The 24,347-nt window shown below is 42.8% G+C and overlaps 1 protein-coding gene across 1 annotated transcript; it reads right to left on the reverse strand.

Annotated features, from left to right (window-relative positions):
* Window positions 1–238: 238 nt before the first annotated feature.
* Window positions 239–16,416, reverse strand: dnmt3bb.1 (DNA (cytosine-5-)-methyltransferase 3 beta, duplicate b.1; the record flags this gene model as incomplete). Its single annotated transcript, XM_083895308.1, has 21 exons — window positions 16,321–16,416; window positions 9,540–9,690; window positions 8,331–8,419; window positions 8,100–8,237; window positions 7,757–7,900; window positions 5,462–5,620; window positions 5,272–5,379; window positions 3,548–3,689; window positions 3,233–3,355; window positions 3,048–3,092; window positions 2,885–2,964; window positions 2,661–2,773; window positions 2,382–2,565; window positions 2,095–2,179; window positions 1,855–2,000; window positions 1,621–1,711; window positions 1,219–1,367; window positions 1,019–1,104; window positions 728–797; window positions 493–611; window positions 239–380 (listed from the first exon to the last, which is right to left on the reverse strand). The coding sequence occupies exons 1-21, from the start codon at window positions 16,378–16,380 to the stop codon at window positions 239–241; spliced, it is 2,424 nt and encodes an 807-aa protein (XP_083751434.1). The 5' UTR covers window positions 16,381–16,416.
* Window positions 16,417–24,347: the final 7,931 nt, after the last annotated feature.

Genomic DNA, 24,347 nt, shown 5'->3' on the forward strand with positions numbered 1-24,347 from the left:
TCACCTAACCTTTGAGTCTCTCTATGTTGGATACAGTGAGCTCTCACAGCTGTGATGCTGTAATCGTGTATGTCTGTGTTAGTGTGTCTTTAAGGCTATAGTGCATTATAACGGCGACCCTCACTATTTTCCCAGCTGCTTCAGACCTGTCTGGAAGCCAGTATCACAAAGCTGGAGTGTGTGTGCGTTCACCGGTGGCATCTGTTGCGCTTGTGTAATGGGATGGGTTTTTTTTTCTCTATTCACAGGCAAAGTAGTCTTTGAGTGGTGCGAACAGATGCCTGATGACAGGGACGCTCCAGGACCGGCCCAAGAGCTTCTGTCGGGCTCCGCGACCCATGTTGGACACATCTGTGTAGTGAACAGGGAAGCCGAAGATCCTGCAGGGCAAGAAGTGCATGACATCAATTATTTGAAGAGCCATCTATATTTGATCTAGACAGAAAAATGAAACTAAAGCCCAAAAGATATTTGACTGTGTGTTCTCTCTACCTCTCCAGCTCAGTGCACCACAGAATGTCTTCCTTCCCGTTCATCAGCACAGGGAAATGTTGGTCTTTCCCCTGTTTGATGGAGTTGGAGCGAGTGGTGATGGTCCGCACTTTTCCAAACTGTGAGACAACAAATACAATTTAAACATTTTTTTTTTTTTTAAATACCACCAAAATAATCACCGTGGAATAAAGATGTAAAGAGTGACCTATTGCTCATTCTGTGGATATCTGACCTTTGCAACTCTGCCATGTTCCAGACAGTCCTGCAGCTCTAGCTTGTCCATCCCAGAGGCACACAGAGGCCTGAAATAAAGAAACGTAAGCTTTACCTTTACATTTGCCGCCATTCGCCACACTTCTCTCACAGAATATCAATAAGGATATTTGAAGAAGTGCAAATATGAGCCTTCAAGTCTACAAGTGTTAAAATACTTGGATGGTAAATGGATCCTCATGTGAAAAACTTTTCAAATGGAAGGACCAGTATAAATAGTGGACATTTTTTATGTGAGGAAATCACATACCTGTTCATGCCAGGCAAGTTTCCCCAAAAGTATCGAGCACGATGAGCAGCAGAAACCTCAATAGCGTCAATCATGACAGGGTTACACTGCAAAAAAAACAATTTAAAAAAACTGTTAAATAAAGGCAAAGAGCAATGACAAAGAACAACCAAATTTCCAAAATTTTTAGTCTATAGTACAAGTGATCTGATAAAACTAACCTCCAGGAATCGCGAGATATCCCTCTTGTCATTGACGCCCATGGCGACCACGTTCTCAAACATCCAGAAGAACGGCCGGTCCTCTCCTTCTTTGGGCTTGGTTTCGCTCAGCAGACGGTAGAACTCGAAAAACAACCTCCCTGTGCCTTCTAGAGCAACATAACAATGATCAGGGTTCAAGAAAGCATATCAAAGATCAATCACAATTGTATTCACAGAGAAGGAATACCAAAATATCATAATATTGATTTTTAAAGACAACGCACCATTAAACCACACATTCATGATGCCTTTAAAGAAGTAGTAATTTACTGAAATTTAAATGCATTTAAATGCATCTACAACATAAACAGACACATTAAAACACAGCCTAGGATATCATGTCCTCCCTCAGGTACCTACCATAGAGGCCTTTCCTTGCGGGATTGACTATGGAGAGGTCGTTGCAGGGACTTCCTCCTATCACCAGGTCAAATGGGCCCCACTCTTGAATCTGAGAGACAACAGCACCACCTAGTGTTAGACTGAGTCACAGCTACTGATTGAACAAGGCAAGTAAAATAAGTGAAAATCATTTTTATTTACTGTATACAGAATATATTCTACTGAACAGTGGGTGCCATTTTTGATCCTTACATTCTTCTTGGTGATGTTCCTGACATCATGTACATATTGGATCTTTCCTTCATGTCGGACGACGCCCACAGAGATGGAGTCCTCGCACACCTCAGACGCCACGTACTGGTCCACCTTAAAACCCAGATCCCTCAGAACCAGGTAGCCTAGGAACACACAGACATATCCTCCCATGATGCTCTGCTGCACTTTACAGCGCATTGGCACGAATGCGGGATTCACACGCGCGCTCGTTCTCACCTGTGGCAATGCCGTCAAACAGGGACAGAACTCTGATTGGTCGTCTCTGCTCTGCAGGGACAGCTGGGTAAATCTTTGGTTTCTCCTAGAGGGTCAAGACAAAATGATTGTTACTGTGATTGCTGTGAGGGTTTCATTGAAGGAAAATAACTTTTTTTTGAAGGGTGAACATGATATATTGATGGTGAATACAGATTTTCTACAGCAGACGAGATTCATTCCCGACCTTAAAGTCTGGAATTTTGTGTGAAAGTCTGGGAAAAAAAGTTTTAAACATCTCGACTTACAAACTCCTGTCCGTAGTCATTGGCGAATAACTCTTGCAGCTTGAGACTCCAGTCATGGCGGCGTTTCAGGATGCCGTACTGCAGCAGCGGCTGACACATGTAGCATCTCCACGGGTCCTGATAGCGAGCGTTGTTCGACGTTCCTGGATTGACCAGGATGTCGAGGCAGTCCACGCAGAAACACCTGGAAGAGGACAGACGGATGGACGTGAAAAGATGCAACCACAGACATTTTTTTTTTAATGTTCCATCATTTCTTTGTTGTCTGCATCGTCTCACCTGCAGCAGTTGGCATTCCCACAGAGCAGAACCTCTCGACCACCGCAGCAAATGGTGCAGTAAGACTGGTAGCCGTCATCATCGTACATGTAGGACATCTCCAGATAGACATCCTAAAAACACAGTTTTTTTTGTATTATTTGTTATGTCTTCTTTTGGTTCAGAGGAGGTTTGACGATGGTGGGGGAAAAGAACCGTAATAATAGTGTTTGTGTTTGTGTTACCTTGCACGTTTGGCACAGGCCTCCTTCAAACAGCGGGTGGAAAGTAGCTGCTCTCCCGTTCCCACACGAGAGACAGAACTCTGTCGAAACACACACAGAGCAGTGAGCAGCAGGAAAAGTTAGCGCATGGAAGAACGTGTAAATTAATAAGACGTGTCTTTACCTTCTATACTACAATTATTCTTCTGAACTTCATTCACCATTTGTTCTGAAAGAGAGAGGAAATGCAGTGTTAACATTTTTCATGCACAATTTGCACAGATGCACAGATTCAGTTAATTTCAACAAGCTCAAATCTAAACCATCGTCTAGCCGACTTTCCGGCAAGTTTGACTTTAAAGCCCTTACCTCTGCTGTAGGATTCCTCCGGTGTGGCCTTGCTTTTACAGAGGCTGACTCTGGGCCGCTTTGCACTGGGGAAATAATCTGGCAGTGAGACATCGAGGACCTGGTGGTCCAGAGGATTACTATCTGCAAACACACACACACACACACACACAAAACAAATATCTACTTATGAGTCGTTCCTTTAATTCGGGGAAAGATTTCATGACGGTGGAAAAAGAATCCTAATAAAAAACACACACACACACACATCAGTGCTTAAATGGTTGGCGGAAGCAAAGAAAGTGCGTGTCAATATAGAACTGTTGCTTTGCTCACCAGCGCTGTGTGTGGGTTTGAGTCCCTCCTCTCCTTTGGGCAGGAAGCCCCCATTAGCCCAGTCCAACATGGGTTTGACCTGGTCGTCTGGACTGTCTGACTCACAGGGGGGAAACCTCTGCTCCGCCCGGATACTGGCCATCTGAGTGAGAAACAGTGATGCATGATACATGCAATAAAGCTACAGCCACAGCCACATTTAAAACATTTTGCATCCAACTCTACCGTACCTCCTCATATACACAAGATATAACTCATGACGTAACATTCACAAAGACAAAAAAACATCCTAGTTCTCTTTACCGACAGGCCCAGTAAACTGATATTGATATTTTAGTTCAACAGTCTGATTGTTATCAACCTTTCCCTGCATCGCCTCCATTCAGGTGCCGAGATGAAGAAACGAGGGACCAAAAGACAGACATTATCTGACAAACGCGTCCTAACTGCCTTTCTGTGGGTTTTTTACTCAAGCCGAAACAGGAAAAGATAAACAATAAACATATAAAATATGTTGCATCTTAAAGGTAATTTGGAACCAGAAACCAAACTCTAGTGTCATCGATCCTTTTAAAATTCTAATTTAAATCATGAAATCACAGACACATCAACCACACAACATAAGAGTAAAAAGGCTGACGGGAAAGTGATGATGGTTGGCAGTGTGGCGAGTTAGAAGACAGACGAGCGGCACCAGAGCGCAGACCGACGCCAGAAAGTAAACAAGGTGAAGGAGGCAGACAAAACAAAGGAGCCACAAGGAGAGCGAGAATAGCACGGAGAGACGCGCGGTTTCGTCGTGTTTAACGTCTGCACGCAAGCCACTAAAGAAACAAACAAGACAAAAATAGGCGATGGAAAAAAAACATCACAGACTGAAACAAAAAAGTGAAAGAAAGAGGGAGATTTTCAGAGGGTTTAGTTGTGAAATGTCATTATGTTAAAAACACTAATTTATTATTATTATTATTATTATTTACTCATTTTAATTAAAATTGCTCATCCTTCTTCTTGTTTTTAAACTGTAGCACTTTGAGATCTATGATGAAAAGTGCATTACAAATAAAATGCATTATTATTATTATCATAACATTCAGCGCATCACAGCACTGAACGTATATCTTGATTCTACCACCTGACAGACACACACATCTGTGTTTGCTTTACTTGGCTACACACACACACACACACACACACATAAATGCACTTCCAGTGAACCAGTGTCTTCTTGGCAGGAAAAGCACTCAACATGTTTTTACAGCAGTGTTCAAACTTGAGACAGTCAGCTACTGACACCTCCCAAAACACACGCATGAAGGTACACTAACACACACACACACTTAATCTTTCATACACCCGGGCACAGTGGTGTGAGGACGACATTAACGACAGGTAAAACATACTTTTACATTCGCCGGTGATCATCCCATTAACAACATGAAGTGTGTTCAATTGATGGCGAAGGCCTAAGCCAGATTATAATGATCAACTCATGAGCCACCTTTTAAAGTGCTCTGAGAAATCCAGATCAATACGAGGACCTGCATCTAGTTAAACATCTCCATAGATGTTGGAACTCCACATTATTAGTCTCAAATTGGCTAAATGATCCTTCTCCCTTGTGTGAGTTGATATGTGGCGGCCGCCGTTTAGTGTCTTGAGTGTGCAGCAGGAAGAAAATTGCTGTAATTATCAGATTTTAGGGCGTTGTTCGTAACACTTACCTCTAGAGCCTGGAAGATCGCCCTGCGGTAAGAAGCCAGCTTGGTGTAAGACGTCTGGCTGAAGAATTTGGGGAAGGCAGTGATGGAGTCCAGTTTGTCTGCAGAAACCTGGGCACAGAAAACATGGCGTTAAACCATTCAGTTCCTCTCCTTCCATCTAGTCTATTTGTGATTTCTCTTTCATCCTCACCTCTGAGAATTTGCCATCTCCAAACCACTGCAGCCACCTCATGCCCAGGCTGGCCTGCCTCTTGCCTGTCGCCCGCCACGTCACCACGATGCCGGGCCACCAGGAGAAACCCTTGATCTTCCCCCACACCAGTTCACCGATGCCAAAACCCTTGTTGTCCTGGATGCAGAGAGGATGAGGATAAGGTCAATGTGTTTTTTATTTCCTCCATCGCGTTTAAGACAAATAAAATGCTAGAGTTGACGATGAGTAGACAAAACTGATGTTCCGTCTTTGACACAGGAAAACATCAGGGCAAAGTCTTAAGTTACTGATTTGGCTCGTAAAGGTGAAAAGTACACTCCCGTCTTCTTCATGAGAGGAAGAACGAGTGAATGCATGGTCCAAAAGAGGAGAAGAATGAAGATTGGTGGTTTGACACAATGATAAAAATCTGTAATTTGTCTGTAGAGTGCAAAAGGTGACAGCCCTCTTCTCCAGTTACAGGGGAAACAAAAGAAACAGAAAATAACAAGTAGAGGAGACGACTAAAGTAGTTTGTCAACGCTGAAAACATAGATATGTGAATATAGGCCTGGGCGATATATCGATTAGTTCAAGATGATTTAAAAAAATAAAAACATCTTTTGCCCTCGGGAGCTTCCGTGCGGAACCCCCCCTCCCCCCTACTTGTTTCCCCTCCGGACATGCACACACACAGCCACAACAACGAGTGCGAGAATGTTGTTACCAAGAAAGGACTAGTATCAGTGATTTGGAAGTTTGCGGCGGCAGACGTGGAACAAGTGGCTGCACGCTGTAAAGTTTGTTTAAAGCCCATTTCAACAAAAGGCAGTAGCACAGCCATGGGACAGCACCGCTGATTGCAAGCGGCAAGCCCCCGCTGTATGCGACTCAGAATGAGTCTTTGCTCCGGAGACCTCTGACACAAGGATCAAGCCGAACTGTGCCGAACTGTAGATCATTTAAAAAATATTTAACGGTCCCAAAAACGTGGGTTAATCTCCGACAATTACATGGGAAATGTCTAAAATCTCAATATTTAACACAGTAGTGTGGTCCTCCGCGACTGGCATCACAATGTCGCTGTATTTTAGTCCAGAGACTGTGACACAGACTCGGAGTCTGTGGAGGACATATTTAAAATATTTGAATTACCCGACACTGTGTAAATAATCAGGGATTTTATTTTTAGGCCATATCGCCCATCCCTATGTGAACAAAAGAAAATCAAAGAAAAGACAAACATTTATTTTTTTAAAACCACTGAGAAGATTAAAGCAAAGGATGAACAGAGAGAATGGAAGACGGGACGAACAGAAACATCTTTATTCCTGCCGTTTGCCTTGAGCTTCAGCGCCTTGTGTGAGCAAACATCCATCGTCGCCGACGAGACGATACGCTCTCGGTTTCTTTCTCCTCTCCCTCTCCACTCGAAAGGAATGTGTGTGAGCGGACGGCATCTCTGACGCAGAATGCACAGCGGCAGGATGCTACGCCGCGCAGCGATCTGCCAGGGTCAAGTGGGAACATGCACATGTGCGCTTAGCCGCAGCAATGTACACAGAAGCATGTGAAATGTGAGGAGGAGGAGGAGGAGGAGGAAGGAGGCGCAATTAGCGATGTAGAGACATGCAAAGGAAGACACGAGTATGTGCTGAGTGTGTCCACACACACACACACACACAGGCCCTGTTGTGCTGGTCATCGTGACCTGAATGAAACTATTGATACTGGGCAAATACAACCAGACTGTGTGTGTGTGTGTGTGTGCCACCTGTCCTGCACTAACACAAGGCCAGGTGGAGAAGTTCCTGTGTTGTGTGAAGGGAGTTACCCTCCTCCCTCTTTTTTTATCGCTGCCAAACCACCACTTCCCCTTTTTTTCAAAAAAATAAATAAAAATACTCTCCCTCCTGTATTGATGGAGCTTTCTGATTGTTTTCCCTCCTTAACCCTTTTCCCTTGCTCAGCTCGGTCCAACTGCAGAGGTTTTTTTTAATGACAAGTGCTTAGTTTTTGTCTGTAAATTAATTTAATACATCATCCTTTCAGGTTCATATGAAGTTTATTTATCGTTTATCGCGGGCCGGCAATTGTGGCGCAATACTTATTATCACCCGTTTGAATCTTGCACCTGGCGAACACTTACAAAAAAAAAACTAAGACTAAAACTTTAAAAACAAAAAGTCAAAACAAAATAAAAACTAAAACTATAACAACCTTTACACACAACACTGTTTTCAAGGCACGTGACAGTAGATCAGTGATGTGAGACGCAGACAAAGATCTTACGTTGTATTCCGGCTGCGTTTCAGAGCTTAACGAGGTGCTGCTGCTCTGCGCCGAGTCTTTGGAGTCTTGCTCCATCAGCTCCAGACGGGGCGCCTCTGGGACGCTGCCAGACATGACGGCCAGGACGCGAGGACCACCAACGCACTGCGACACATCAAATAAAAGGACTTGATATTAAATCAGGAAAACGATGCAGCTGTCATTACTGGTCCACCCATGCCGTGTTTCTACAATCGAAGAGTGATGAGTGATTTACAGACAAGTGATGATTGTTTCTTCGAGTGTAGATTATGCATTGCAGCTTTTCGGTCTCGTAAAAAAAAATAATAAAAGAGATATTCACCAGTAACAGGCCGTGCTCCTGCTTGCGATTCTGTCTGCGAGGCTTGTTGAGTGAGTGCGGGTTCAGACCGGCCTGAAAGATGGTTCTGGGTGGAGGTCTTTGTCTTAGACCCGGCTGAGATGCCCCTGAATCCTTTTCCTTTACACACACACACACACATATAAATATGTTGGTACTCCCCCTTAAGACAGTTTATTAACCATAACAATAAACGTGAATGTGCAGTCAAACCTCGCTGCAGGAGGAGTCCCAGGTGCTTTCCTCCTCCTCTGACCTCTTCCTGCTCCTCTTCCTGTTTCCCCTCAAACTCTCGTTATCTTCTGAAAAGAGAAAGATGAACAGAGCGAGGGAGCAGGAGGTGAACAGAAGGTTAGACAGACGGCAGAAAAGAAACGTAATATTTTCATGCAGCGCGGTCAGTTGCCGCCGTGAGGGGATTTGACTCAAATATTTAAACGCGCTGTATGGAAGAAGTGTATCATATTTAGTCGTAAAATGACCATGATGTGTCATCAGAGATTGAGGAAACGCGTTAAACTGACACATAACAGCCAGTGTGTTCACAAAATACATTTTCATGAACATTTTTGCCTCGTTGCCTCCTCTCGTCATGTGATAAATCTCAGCAATGTGATGCTCTGAAGAGGACACACAGCGACGCGCAAAACCAAATAGGCACATTAGCGTCGTCGACGTAACTTCGTGTTTACACGCCGCAGCACCGGAGTCCAGGCACCGCTTACCAGTTAGCTCTGTTAGCTCTGTTAGCTGCGTTAGCTCCTTTGGCGCGCCTACAGTCGAACCGAAGCGTTCTGTTTATTAAACGAAGAGAGCAGCGCTACAAATAACTAGCTTACCTGTGTACTGCGTATGTGTGCGTCTGTTTTTAAAGTTCATCGTTACTTTAGAGACTCATTTTAACAAATCAGGAGTCACGTAAACATGACGTCGCACGTGTCTTTTTCCTCTTGTGGTCTCTGTCTGTCTTTTACTGTATTTCTCAGTGTTTTATCTGATATTATGGTTATGGTTTTTGCCTTTTAAATGCTTAATTTATTGTATTTTAACTTTCTTTATTTTACTTATTCATCTGTTGTGCAGCACTTTGGTAACTTTGTTGTTTTTAAAATGTACTATACAAATAAAGTGGATTGGATTGGATATTTCCGGTCAGTCGTCACGGGAACGCGTCATGCATTAATGGGAGTTAATGTTAACACCGTTAACGTGCCCAGCACTAGTGAATATGCATGTCACAAAATAACGCGTAAATGAGCATCTCTGTACTTCCATATTCCCGGAAATCACTCTTCTGGAAGGTTTTGAATAGGGAATGCAGCTATTTTAAACTCTACAAAGGTATTTATTTTACAAGTTTAAGTTTATTTTATTAAGTTTAAGTAATTTTACAACGTTTTTTTTCCAACATGTGTGCGTTACCTTGAGGCGAGGCAGCGTCTCCATTCTGTTTGGGGCTGAAGGGGGACGGCGGTTCAGCCGCGGTCAGAGGGCTGTTCTCATTGGTCAGCTCCACACCGCTGTTGTTCTCCAACAGGCCCTCCGCTGGAGGCGTGTCTCCATTCACCGCCGCCTGAGGACAGAAGGCGAAACAACATGAAGGCATGTGGACAAAGACCGACGGTCAGGTGATGACGGAGGACATAAGAGCCACACAAAGGGGGAGAAGAAGTTGGGTGTTTTTGTGCGAGTTTGAAAATGTTGCTGCTGAAAGACGTAGCGTGCACAGTACGGGTAACTAGGTCATAGAAAGTTAGCACAGTTTTGGTAATTACTCGTGAAATCCACAGTGGCCGATAGAGGTTCCACACCGGAGCTTTGAGTCTGTCGAGTCTTTTAAGTCACCATTAGATCTCACTGGTTCTTTGGTACCTTTAACCAAGTCGTTAAGTGGAAGTTCTTCCTGAAGATTCTACGGTTTAGAGTCAACAACTTGTGGTCCTTCACCTCCATCAACTAGTTAAAGACACACTTGTTGGATAAGAATGAATGAATTCAGTAGAATTTAATCAGAGTTACTGTATGAATTCTTGATTTAGAGTCACACGCTTGTTGTTTTAAGGAGGCAGTGATCTTTGACCTCTGAACCACCGCGCTCTAATCAGTTCATCCTAATATTTCGTTGACTTAAATATGAGTTATAAATATTCAACCAACAAACTTTTAAAAGCTGTTGTATACTGTACCTGCCGTATGTATTACATCAAACCTGTGTAATCACTAACGTTTTCAGGCCGTCTGATGCCAAAACAGTGCTTTCAAGCTTCAAGACGCGACGTTCAAGCTACGTCTTGCAAGACAGGAGAAGTTGGAAGTATGACTAACGTCATAAAAACTTAAGTTGTGTTGACCAAACAAAAGTTGTGTCTCCTCATGTAATGATCCTGTTGTGTTTTTGTCAGTCGGGTATTTGACTTTGATGTTCGTATAATTTTGTCTGGGTGTGTTCACCAGACTGCTACCCAGTGTCTTTTGGAAAGGGAAAAATACATTCGACTTGATTTGGCATCTTATCGCGACAGTTTCTCAAAGGAACCTTCAACTTTAAACTTGTGAGAATTTGGAGAAAGTTGGAGCCAAACCATCCCTTCACCTCAGGGCCTTACTTCCCACTGATGAAACTTCCTCTCGCTCGGCTCGAGAACAGTGAACTTGCGATCGAGGTAGTAAATGCGGTCTGAGACTAATTTTTTTTTTTGTCAGACACGCCCACATGTCCAACAGCACGTTAACTGTCTGACTTGACGTGAGCACCGACTATAGAAACATAAAACCACAACACAGTTGGTGATGAATGTGCGATTTGTCACTGGATACAAATGACAGCGAGTCATTTGTCACAGTAAGCAGCTTGTTTGCCAGAGGGATCGGGGAGGGGAAGAGAGAGCGAGAGAGCACCGCTCAGCGTTCAGGAAATCATTTATCAATGTTTTTGCTCCCGTTTTTTGCTTCCCGACCACATCAGCTCAGATCAGCTCTGTTCTGACTTGAACTTGTACCATCCACCCATGAGTCACCAAATCCCGGCCACTCCGATGCACAGATAGCAAAGTACTGAGTACTAAGCCATCTTTGAAAAGTGAGTTATCATAATACATTGGCTGGGATACAACTTGTCCTACTCAAATGTCATGGTCAATAAATAGATGTCACTGGAATGGGCATCTACACTTCTTTATTGACCTCCACCAAGGAGGTATACGTTTTCGCTGGAGTTTGTTTGTCTGTCTGTTAGCAACATAACTCGAAAAGTCAGAGACAGATTTGAATGAAATTTTTCAGGAAATGTCCACAATGGGACCCTGGACACAAGCAACATTTTGGGCGTGATCCGTAGACGCTATCACTATTTTTTTTAAATCGCTATTTTGTAGGCACTGAGCTGCCTTGGCGGAGTTCTGCGGTGCTCTCTGAGTGCTTTTCCAGTTTATACTGTTTTTATTATGTTGCTTGTTTTCTTTAATGTGGAAATGTTTTATTTCCTGAAGAAGAAGAGCTCTTATATACAGGACCTTGGTCAAAAACAGATAAATAAAATAAAACGAAACCAAAAACCATATTTAAAAAAAAAAAAAAGTAATAGAAATACATGAAAAAATACACAAAAAAGTGGCAAAATTTAGATTGCAAATATGACATGTGGTGTGTCAGATGTAATACGGCCTTTATGTTGAGTTGAATTGAGAGTGAAAGTGTAGGAATACGTCTCGGAAAAAGACAAAGGTGAGAGACGTGGAGAGGGAGAGAAAAAAACCCAGCTGTGAAACAGATGGAAAGTTGAGTTTGACACAAATCACAGTTAGACGGATTTGTGGCTGTTTGTAACTGTAGCATCATAAAATTGGGTGCCTGTGTGTGTGTGTGTGTGAGAGAGAGAGACTAAATTTGCGATTTCCCCAGTCGTGAATGAACTCGGTGAACTTGTGCACAAAGTATGTGCTCAAGATGGTAATGAGTGAGGATTGTTGCCAAGGGTGAGGGGAGGCCAAGAGAGACCGAAGCGGTTTTCTTAAGACGTTGTTATGAAGTTCCTCTTTCACACATGCACCGCACGACGCGTTGCTCGCGTGTTCTCAAAACTAGTGGAAACACTCCGCTTGCTTTTGGCAAGAGGCCCGCGCGTGAGGCTTCTGTGAAAAAGTGTGGCCCAAACCTTACGGCCGCTCAAGTCAACTTGTTTGCAGCGTGTTGGTCCAGTTTCACATTGTTCGCATGATAGAAATGTCACGCCCCTCTCGCTCTGCCAGACAATGTTTCTATTCACACGCAGACATTACACAGACTTGGTGTGAAGACTCCATCTGTCAGCCCAAATTATTCGGATATTTGCACTCGTGCACGAAGCTTTCACCGAGTCACGGTGAGGAGGATTCAGGGCTCTTCATCTCACCTGTCCACCACACTTTGAAGATTCACAACATGCATTAACTTGTTTTTTTTTTACATATAAAAAAAACAACTTAATTTGATGTTCCTCTGCTCACCTCTTCCTTTTACAATCAGGAAACTATGGTGGCCTTCAAATACCAGAAAGTTTGTGGTATTTGCAGCTAATATTGCAGCTGAGAATAGGACAGTTGGGTTCACTTCAGTAACCTCATACAGTGTGTCATCCTCACATCTCGGCAGTAAAAACCACAGGAACTCAGATAATGATCATTGATGTCTGTGCCACAGCAATGCACCCATATTCAAGGAAAAAAAAATATTCATTGCGAGAATAGAAAAAGAGCAACTGACCTTGGTTGGTATGACAATTTCCATTAATCCATTGATTAAGGTCCATTAAAAGCCAGTTAAACCAAGACCCAATGAAACAGCCAACCATTTGCTTCAAGCAAACTCTTGGGTAATATTTGACTTTCATAGACTGCCTGAGTTAAAAAGGACATAAGAAACTTCAACGTATCTAAAGAACAATGTTAATTCCTCAGTATATTTTATCTTTAAGAGATAAGATATTTCGAAAGGCACATGCAAATGTGATTATTCATGACTTTAAATGACACTATGTTCTCCTCGTTCATACCCGGTGGAAACACTTCAGGTACAGGTCTGATCGCACTCAATGCATCCTGAAGTTCAACGCTTTACTTTTTCCTAATGGCTGAAAAGCCGTGACAGGACACTTGGATTCACCTAATGCCTGTAGACTTTTTTTTCCACTTTATCTGTCACACACACAAACTGAATCAGTCAACAGACTGTACAGTCATACTGGTCAAAATCACTTGATCAGATATCAGACAGATAAATAAGAATTTCAGCAGAGTCATGTTTGGGCCGTTTATTTCTTGTATCTATCTATAAAGCAAGTTGTGTCTGTCTGCCTGTGTGTCTGTGACGGGCATATCTCGCTGACTGTTAGTCAGATCGCCCTAAGACTTTGGATAGGTGTTGAGCATGACCCGATGGTGTGCATCCTTGATTTTCAAATTTTTTGGAGGAATTTAAATTTTTTCGGCGATTTATCAGGCTACACCAGGCAGGCAGCGGCTCAACAGCAGTGGTGGAAGCGCAGAGGTGGAAGTGAAGAGGCTGCCCTCACGGTGGGTGAGACATTTTCACACGGTTCACCACAGAACATCGAGCTTATTTTGCATTAGCATGCTACTACTTTGCGGCTAACTTGGCGAACCCATTTCCATGGGTAAGCCAGCGAGGCTACGATTAGCCTAACATAATAGGGCTAACATAATACAAACACTGTGCAACCTCATTAGGCACAATGCAAATGTTTTAATTTTGACCCAAGAAAGGACATAAACAGGGCCTTTGTTAAAAAAAAAAAAAAAAAAAAAAACAGTTGCAGCTAATGACACACAAACACACCTCTTCACATGTGCATCTACAGGTACTTATTTGACCCATAACTCATCCGGCACCGAGCCTCACAGAAGGAGCAACAACTGCGCTTACACAACCTCAGGGCATCACCATCCGTCTCCCTCTCTACTTGTAGAAAAAAAAGGGTCATTTTTACCTTTTTCCTTTTTGAAACTGTATACTATAAATCTCTACGTTTCTTTTACCAGCGAGGTCGGGAAACATGCTTTTTCTCCATATCAGCATGATGACTGAGGTGATTTATGGCAGCAGGAACATATCTCCGAGTGGATTATTTGTTTGAAATCAACCTTTTATGGCCTAGAATTGTGTTTGCAGAGAGGTTATAATGTAATGTATAATGTATCTGGCAAAAACTATGTACTTTGGCACGATATTTCTGGATTTGCTGTATTTCCCTAATTCTTAATGAGATAACTGAAATAAACAAATAAGGATGTTTCTTTAACATTTTCATTTTTCTATTGGGAGTTGAAAATGAGAATACATATACAAAAATAATAATAATCACGTATCGTGCATGCTTTCTGTATAACTGTGTGTGGTAAAGCTAAAATGTACAAAGTTTGTGTCTCCGTCAGGCACACATTCCAGAGCGAAAAAAGACAGTCTGCCCCCAGGTGTTCTGACTGCGCTGTCAAAACGTCTTAGCGAGGCCTAAATGATTTAACACACTGGTCCTCAGCTAACAATTGTAAAAGGACTGTTCTAAAGCGCAGCGTCATCGCTTGGGGGGGGAGGTTCCAGGGCTCTGAGAGTGTTTTTTTTTTTTTTTTAACAATAAAAGCCCTGAGATTTGTTATTAAGTTGTGCCTCCGGTTATTTCAAAAAGAGCAGTTTGCCTGTGACGCTGCAAGCTTCGACAGAGAGGTGAGCTCACATACTGCATCGCAGTTTACACAAAAGCAAAGCCGATTAATTTCTTTAACCTCGTGCCTCCGTCCTCCCTGACACTTTCTGCTCTGACTGAGATTTAGTCGGCCTAAGGGGAGGCAGTTTTACGAAACAAAAGATGATTCATAAACGGAGGTAAGCTCAAGGTCATGCTGACAACAAATTGACATGGATAAGAAATTGGAGCTCAAACGGGAGCATTTAAGAGGCTTATATTACTCAAATGTGCACAACACTCAGTCAAAACAATAGTTTTTACAGAGTTTTAATACACTTTTACCTGAAAAAATTGATGCTAAAATTTGTTCAAGAGAAAACGGTTCCCTTATTTAATTTCCACTTGCAGGAACTTGCACGCGTTTTCGATAGGGTATGGTAACTACATGGTAGTGAGCAACTCAAACTGTCCCAATCAGGCGCAGAAAACGTACGTGTAATGAGAAACTGTCAGATGAGATGATAGAGAGATTATACACAAAGTACAAGCAGGGAGCTAAATTCAAAATGAAAACGGCGAAGTTTGAGACTGAAGTTGAGATGGCGAAGAGCGCATGAAAACAAACGCAGAGATGAAGGTGAGGAGAGGAGGCGAGGAAGAAGGAAGAGATGGTTAAGAGAGAAACCGTAAGAGAAAGAGAGAGAAAAGCAGATGGTGGGGAAGGAAGGAGGTGTCGCTCCCAGACAGAGTGATATACGAGAGTGAGAAAGAGGAAGGAGCACTAACGGACAACAGGAACTTTGTGTGAGTGCAAAAATGTGTATGTGTATATATATATATATATATATATATATATGCATATGCATGTATATTTAGCCTGCCAATACTTTTATCTAATCTGTTAATCCAATCTTGCAATGTGTCTAGCTCCTTCCTTCAAACACTGTGCGACATAATCCAACAGAGGGGTCGACAACAAAGTGGGACAGATGTGGGTTAACGCTTCACAACTTAATAGGAGAATAGAAACTGACAATGCAGCTGGATCCTCTTATTGCTTCGTTATTATAATTATGTGATGGGGTCTTGAGCTACACACACACACACATACACCTTCCTCCCTCTCTTCTCTGCTGCCTACATCCTTCCATGCATCCCCTATTTCCTCTTTGTGCAGACACAGCTGTGTGTGTGTGTGTGTGTGTGTGCATGCCAACACATTCTCAATTAGACTCATATAACATGCTGGCACTCTGGGCATCTGCCTTGGCATCAACACACAGGCTCTTTTTGCGTGTGTGCGTGTGTGTGTTTGTTTGTTTTAAAACCGCCATTATGGGGACATTTTTGGGACGGTTCTCACAACTTCAAAGGCCTATAGAGAGCGAACACTTTGTGTTGCGCGGATTAGTGTTATAATTAGGTTTAGATCGTGACTTGGTGAAAGGAGCGAGGGAATGCATGTCCTCACAAGTAGAGAAAGACAAAGAGGAGGAGGGGAAGAGGTAGAGGAGAGAGACTCACAGTAGCAGTCATGTTGTTGCTCTCCTCCATGATGGTCGCAGAGTACTTGTTGGTAGGCATTGTTGTCGCGGTTGACTGGTCCAGTGTTTGTCCTGACTCCTTTTGAAACCTGGAAAATACACAGATAGGGAAACAATCAATGAGAGGGAAAGAGAAGAGAAACAACAAGAAAGAAAGAAAAGAAAAAAGAAAACAGGACAGGAGAGGACAACTCTTCAGTCTGCTCCTGTTTCACCGGTTCGGAGCAGAGCTGACATGTCTATACAGACCTGGTGTACACAGATACACAAACCTGTGAGCCAGTGCAAGTGAGCGTGAACGAAATAGACGAATGCGCCTTTGGCTCGGGATCAAGCATGCTGTATTTCTGCGTTACTCTTTAGCACACCGCAGAACGTGGCGCGAGAGGGAGAAGTGTGTGAAAGTTACTGCACACATTCTTGGTTCTCCAACACGTGTTTTCTGATAAGGAGATTGAGTAAAGGCCACATTATACTTCTCCGACTGTGTAATGTGTTATCCGTCTGCGTCACCACGTAGACCACTGGAGCCTTTATACTTCTGCGTCGTGGTGACGGATAGGCGCTGCAATTTCCCGTCTCCGTTGTCCCTTGACGGAGTGACGGACACTTAAAAAATATTCCGTGCAGCCGGAGACGACGCAGAGACTCTAGAACAGGTTCTGCGTCAACGCAGAGGACTCTGCGTAGCCTACGCAGAGCACTTTACGCAGGAGTATAAATTGGGCTTAAATTGATAATTCCTGCAATTACGACCACAGCTACTTCTTCAGCTAAGCCCTCAAGATAAGCCCATATTGTTCATGTATCAGTCTTGCAGTATACGGAAAATAGGTGGAAATCGGCAGAGACTCAACAATACGATATTATCACGATGTTTAAAGCAGAACTCGACCGGAAGTTCCTATTAACGCTGTTTTTTTGGTGTGTATCTGCGTCATTACCTTGTTTATGAAGCCCTGAAGGTTCAAAACAAACAGTTCAGCCACTGCTGAGAACGATGTGTTTTATTGTAATCTCAGGGCTCAGCGAGATCTCTGAAAATCCCGTAATAGTTACGTAAAAATCGGTTCTGCTGAACAGCAGATAGTCCTGCTCTGGGCACTAGTCCGGGCACACCCGGTTGCGTACATTGAACCGCCGTCCGTTGTGGAGGTGTTTCACGAGAGACAGTGTCTTCTGACTCTGGGTCTGACACTGGATCAAAGTCATAAAAGGGACTGCGGCGGGGAGTCGTGAAGAAGCTATTTTTAAACATCGTTAAAACAATGTTTTGATAATGAGTAGCAGTGCATCCACCGTTCCAGAGGGGGGAGCTGCGCTTCTGAGAGCTGGTGTGCTGAATAGCATTGGCCAATCACAAGACTCTGTCTTCTGGGGGTCAGAGTTCACTCTGAAACATCACGGCTGACGAACAGCGTCAGAAAAGAGGATCGTTTACAGCAACTAGGAGGTTTTTGACCATAAAAACAAGTTAATGTATGTAAGTAGACCTCCATAACTACCATATGTGCAACAGGACCACTCTATGTGACCTTTTAACTCTCGATACGATGTTGAAGTCACGATACGGTATAATAGCGATATACTCAGCTCTAGTAAGAGTGAGTACTTGACACCACCTAGTGGACTAAGTGGAAAAGTTTAATGTTTGTTTGTATCATGAGTAAAAAAAACATGATATGCTAAAAAAAAAAATCAATACTTGTCTATGTGTGCGATATAATATTTCCACACAAATTATCGCAATATTTTACTGTGTCAATTTCCCCCCTCCCACCCCTAGTATGAACTGGTATGAACCACGCAGACAGCACTCATATTAAGGATGTTGACAATTAAACATGCGTATGACAGAAGAAGCAGACTCTGAGCTCCGCCCTCTCAGGAAAAATATTATTGCAGCTACAGCACTGAAGCACACGTTTGCCCACACCTAAATAACGTCCCACTAATGTACAACATTTAATGTGCAACAACTGTCAGTGAAGGAGAAAGCATGACATTTGCAACCCTATCATGGAGGTGTTTTTACAGTACGTTTATGTTTTTGTGAGTTTAAATTTCCAGAAAGTGACAGACGATTAGCTTTGTCAAACATGCCTGTGCAGACCTCCGGTAGCAGACTGTCACTTTTACCTATAATCTCATTACTCAACCTGGTTACTCCCAGAAGCAAATCACAGACAGTAAGACTACAAAAATATATATTTATATATATTTGTATACAAACAGAAAGTGACCGTGTAACCAAAAAAACCCACTTTGATTAATCTGACCTTATGCGTGAATAATGTGAACATATGTGAATGCAGGTTCATAAAATACACATCAACCTATTCGACTTTATATTTTGGTATTAAATACAAACGTTGCAAGATATTGATTGAATGATTTGTTTACATTTCTTGCTCAACGTTCAGTCATCAAATATATTCAAGTTAAAGGTGCATTATGTAATAAATCTAAAGCAACTGGCCATAAAATCCTCCTAATATGTCACAGAGACTCAGGAATAATGTTCATATAACAAACTGAACTCACCAACAACAACAGTACAGCCAAAATATTTGCATTAAAAAAAACATTTTGCAGACTGTAAACCATGTGTATGTTTCGAAATCATGTTCTGGCATGTGGCGCCACCTACCGCCGTCTACCAATCACTGCAGTCAGTGGAGTCTCAGCTGCCGAGCAACCACGGGTTGCCAGTTACGCCAGAAAACAAAACCTAGGAACAAAACCTTGGTATTCTGAATTTGAATGTAGTGACTGTTTTTGGCCACATTCTTACATATGGCACCTTTAAAGAATACATACTTTATGTCAGATTATGCCATCTTGGACTCAAAAAAAATAAAATAATGAAGTAATGAACTGTGGATTCATTGTAGCAGCCTAGAATATTACTGCACACATGTCGGCTGGAAACTCACACCAGCTCGATTAAAAAAAAAAAAAAAACGACATTAATGCTTTGTTTTTATCCAATGCTCTTAGTAGTCAGAGTTCACAGAGGTAAACAGTAGGTGGCGCAAAAGCCAGGGGATTTCTAAATGGCGTTCTATTTTTACTGAACCTTAGTTGCAGTGATTCATATTTACCTTTTATTGACCTACAACCTACACAAATGTGTTCCATGTGATGTGATGGAAATATACCAATAATGACACCCTCAGGTCTCTCAGAGTGGTACCACATAAGAAAGACACAGCACCATTAACAAAAAAAAAAAAAAAAAAGAATACTGCAACTTTTTATACACATAACACATGTGAAGTCATCATAGGTGTGATGACAGTGTTGATATCGCTCCATCTTTCAACACTTTTCAGCGATGACATATACTTGTGCTGCTGCAACCACCCAGTGCCAAATGGGATAGATAGATAGATAGATAGATAGATAGATAGATAGATAGATAGATAGATAGATAGATAGATAGATAGATAGATAGATAGATAGATAGATAGATCATATTCTCTAAATCAATGAATATGTGACTGTATACTGTTTCTGAGAGGTGAAGAAATCCATCATTCATACAAGACGTAGACGGTCCACCACTCAGCTGTGTGTTACAGCAAGTGTGCACAACCACAGGCATTTGTTCATTTATCGTGGTGGTTTTAAAAGGACAGGTGGATCTTAATTTATGAGATATGTAAAATATGCAAAGATTACTTTAGCAGAAGCTCAGGCTTGCAGGCCCTAAAAGACACCTGGTGTGTCCTGTAAACACGATCATACAAAAGACAGATTTTTTTTCCCCCCACATTTAACTCACGGTTTATACTGGATATAATTCAGGAGCTGGAAGAACACCTCCAAGGGTAATTTGTCAAACGGAGCCACGACCACTGAGAGAATCCTCGTAACCAGAAGAACCCGAGTGAGTCAGCGATAACTTCCACAAAGCATATTGTGGTTTTAAAAGAATTTGCCGTGTCACAGAGCTTAAGGTCTCCAGAAAAAAAATCCACATGATTAGCCTGGTTAAATCTGCCTAATATTTAGATGTTGTCAATATTCTACAGTAGTTAAAATCCATTAAATCAGTTAATGGATTAATATTCATAAATACAAATAGGAAAGGCTGCTCAAATTGTGAAAAACATAGAAAATACACGTCACAACCCAGTGAAGTAAGGATGAATTCATATTCGCAACACGATTAAAAACAACTGAAACGACGGCAGCCGTCACACGTTACAGAGCGAGTGCACCTACACCACGTGTCCCTATGAGCTTTTGCCAGAAAGCCCAATTTTAAAGGGTGTGAATCTGGGTGTGAAATGTTGGCTAACTACATTTCAGCAGAAGCACATTTCAACTTTGAGAGACAGAAAGGGAAATGAGAATGAAGTGGCGGAGGAAGGATGGAGGGCAGGGAGTGAGGGGCCCACGGAGAGGGGACACAGAGGAGGGGGTGGGCGTGGGTGCTTCACATCAAAGTTGGGTCTGGTGGTGAGAGATTAGGGACCGCATTGCAAGAGGGGATTGTTCACTCCCCAATGGGTGAGTGGGTGAGTGAGTGAGTGAGTGTGTGTGTGTGTGTGTGTGTGGGGGGGGGGGGGGGTTCAGCTCCTCAGGGTCTCGCTCTCCGGAGGCTGCATTCCTTGTCTGACATGTACTTTATGGCCCCTTCCAGCTCACATCGAGCCCTGCACTTTATACAGAACATACATTGTGTGTTCAGCATCCAGGGCCAACAACAACAACAACAACAACAACATCCAGTTTAAATTATGACGCCTAAACTGTGAATATGACTAAATTAAATATGAATCAGAACGCTAGCATCAGAATATTGTATAAGTTTGTCCTTTGTGGGGAAAAAAAAAACAATTTGAGTACATCGTCAGCATTCGCACCTAATGTTTTATGGCAAATCTCAAACTCACTATATAAATTGTACACAAATGTCATGTGATCAGAAATACCCCTCAGTTATTGGTCAGACATGTAGCCCATGCATCCCTCACAATCTCTACATCAGGGTACCCTGAAGGCCAGCAGGTGTCTGGTGGGTGGAGCAGCTACAGCCACGTGTGTGTTCATGAGGTGTTCACATCCATATTCTCCAGTGAGGAGCGGGGTGAACCAGAGGGGGATAAACCACAGATATTGAGAGCAGAGTCAGAGGACCAATCCTCACAGCTGAGAAACAGCAGCATGTCAGTGGTTTCTGGGTTCTCCCTGCTCCTCCACTCGCAGATGTAGATGGGAGAACACTGAGGCTTCAGCAGTAAATACATGCCAGTGATGAACTGCTCCAGAGTTCACTTGAAAGCAGTGACCATGAACATCTATTTCAAGTGGACCACAGACTACCTGGGGATCAAACCAATAACCTTCTGATAAGTGAAGGACCTGCTTAGCCTCTCACCACTGCACAGGAAGAACACAAATACTATCGACTGTCACTGAGAGACACTTTTCTGTGTCCCGGAACGCAGTTTTAAGATCAGTTGAGGCGAGAAATTAGTCATTTAGAGTCTAAATATGTGGCGTGTGTATTAAGATATGACGTATTTATAGTTTGGCAGCGGCGTTGTCGGCGGTGATCAGCTCCGCCTCTGTGGACGCTAGGTGTGCACTGTGGCCGGCACAGAGCAGCTTAGCTCGGCCTGTCCTGAGGACCAATCGCAGCCCCTGCCGTCTCCGTTGTCCCTTGACAGAGTGACGGACACTTAAAAAATATTTTGTGCGATCGGAGACGACGCAGAGAGCTCTGTGTAACCTACGTAGAGCACTTTACGCAGTATAAATTGGGCTGAACAGACTGTCGGCCACTGATTGGTCAGAGAGTGTAGTCACTGGAAGAGTCATGAGCGCAGCAGCCGACAAAAGGAACCGAACCGAACAATGTCGAACTGTAGATCAGTTAAAAAGACTTTTTAAAAAATCATGAAAACATGCGTTAATCTCCAACATTAAGCAATGAAATGGCTAAAATCACAATATTTAACGGGAGGAGTCTGGTGATTTAGGCGACCATGAGCCGAATCACAGCCCAGGAAGGACTAGTCGCCATGCAATCCACTATTTTTAAACCAATTATAGCTTATACAAACACAAGTATGTGTCTTTGGTGAAGCCAGGAGTTTTAGTTATTATTTGTTTATTTTAGGTGTGACTTGACTGCGACTTTTACTTTTTAATGATATCATTTTATGCAATAAAATTGTCCCATTTTGAGAAAACATAATTTTGGAAACACTGATATATGCCTAAATATTGTTAGAAAAAAAGGTTTTTTGGATGTGTGTTTTTTCTGCTCTGCCCCTGATGAGATCGAAAAATGAATCACGTCTCTGAATTATGTGAACTGCCCTCGAAATTAAAGGTGCCATATGTAAGAATGTGGCCAAAAAGAGTTACTACATTCAAATTAAAAATAACGAGGTCTTTTAGGTTTCGTTTTCTGACGTAACTGGCAACCCGTGGTTGCTTGGCAGCTGAGACTCTACTGACTGCAGTGATTGGTAGACGGCGGTAGGTGGCGCCACATGCCAGAACATTATTTCAAGACATAAACATGATTTGCAGTCTGCAAATATTTATTTTTTAATGCAGCATTTTGTCTGTACTGTTGTTGTTGGTGAGTTCAGTTTGTTATATGAACATTATTCCTGAGTCTCTGTGACATTTTATGGCCAGTTGCTTTAGATTTATTACATAATGCACCTTTAACTGCAACTCTTATGAGTGTGTTGACGCTTCCGGAAGACTCCTCCTCTTCGTTTTCCATGGAACAAGAATAATCACAGACTGACAACATATGACATAATCCTTGAAGGAAGTTCAGCGCGTAAAAATCACCGCCGTCGGTACATGTTCAAAAAACCAGGAAACCACCACAGGCTACATTAAAAAAAACACCTCATTCAGTTAGAGCGGGGTCTGTCATCACACCATTGTTCACCAGTGTTCACTTTTAGTTTTCAGCGCCGCAAACACTCAACACAGACAATAAACGTGAAAGTGTCAAACGCAACCGTTTAAAACGAACGTGTAATAACGTCTGAGTGTTCACTGAAACACCAACCACAGAAAAGCGTTCAAGAACATTCCGAAAACACCTTCATTACAAAAACAGAGTGAAGAACGCATGCTTTCGAGTTCACCTCAGATGTTTTCTACTCCTCTTATAAACATTCTCTAGATTATCCAAACACTTTCTTTTTTTTATGACGAGAACTCAGATTTAATTTGGCCCGCATCAGCAACATCTGTCCACGGCTCGGTTTAACCGTGCACATGTGCAACGACACGACTACCGACCTGCACTGTACTCACTCACAAGTGCACCATTCAGTCGTGAAGCGGTGGTGCAAAACACAGCGAACAGCAACAGCCAAGGAGGGGGGGGAAAAAAAGCAACTTTACGCGCAATAAAGTAACTTTACGCACGGTAAAAGCCCATTTACGCACACACATATACAACCAAAAGAAGATAAATCACCCTTAAACGGTGTTCAACTTACATAACAACCCACGCTTCTTGCACATCCACGGCTGGAAAGGTGAGGGAGGTGTCGGCGTTGTTTGCTGCAAAGCCAAACACGGTTTTTTTTTTTTAATCAAACCAAGTTTGTCTTTTTGTTTTAGATCCAGTCGAGACTTTCCTTCTACTGGCAGAAGTCCACACTGTCAGAGCACGCTGCACTCACTCTCTCGCTCGCTCACACACAAACACGCGACGATCCTGGTGCGTGTCGATGTCTCTCTCTGTCTCACTCCCTCTGCGCTTGTGTCCCACGGCGGTCTGTGCGGTCCAGCCCTTCTATGGTCGACCCCGCACACACAAGTCAAAGTTGATTGGTCGCTCCGAGCCATCGAGGCTTTCCCAGGTGAGAATGTCAACTCCCACTTTCTGTGCCCTCGAGGTAAACCCACGTAAAAGACAAAAACGCAGGAACACCCCCGCTTTCTTTCTTTACGCATGTGTCGTAAAGAAAAGCACAGAGAATTTCCCCTTTCTCCATTTTAGATGGTGAAACG

Source organism: Microchirus variegatus, assembly GCF_963457635.1.
Source record: "Microchirus variegatus genome assembly, chromosome: 9".
NCBI classification, from domain to species: Eukaryota; Metazoa; Chordata; class Actinopteri; order Pleuronectiformes; family Soleidae; genus Microchirus; species Microchirus variegatus.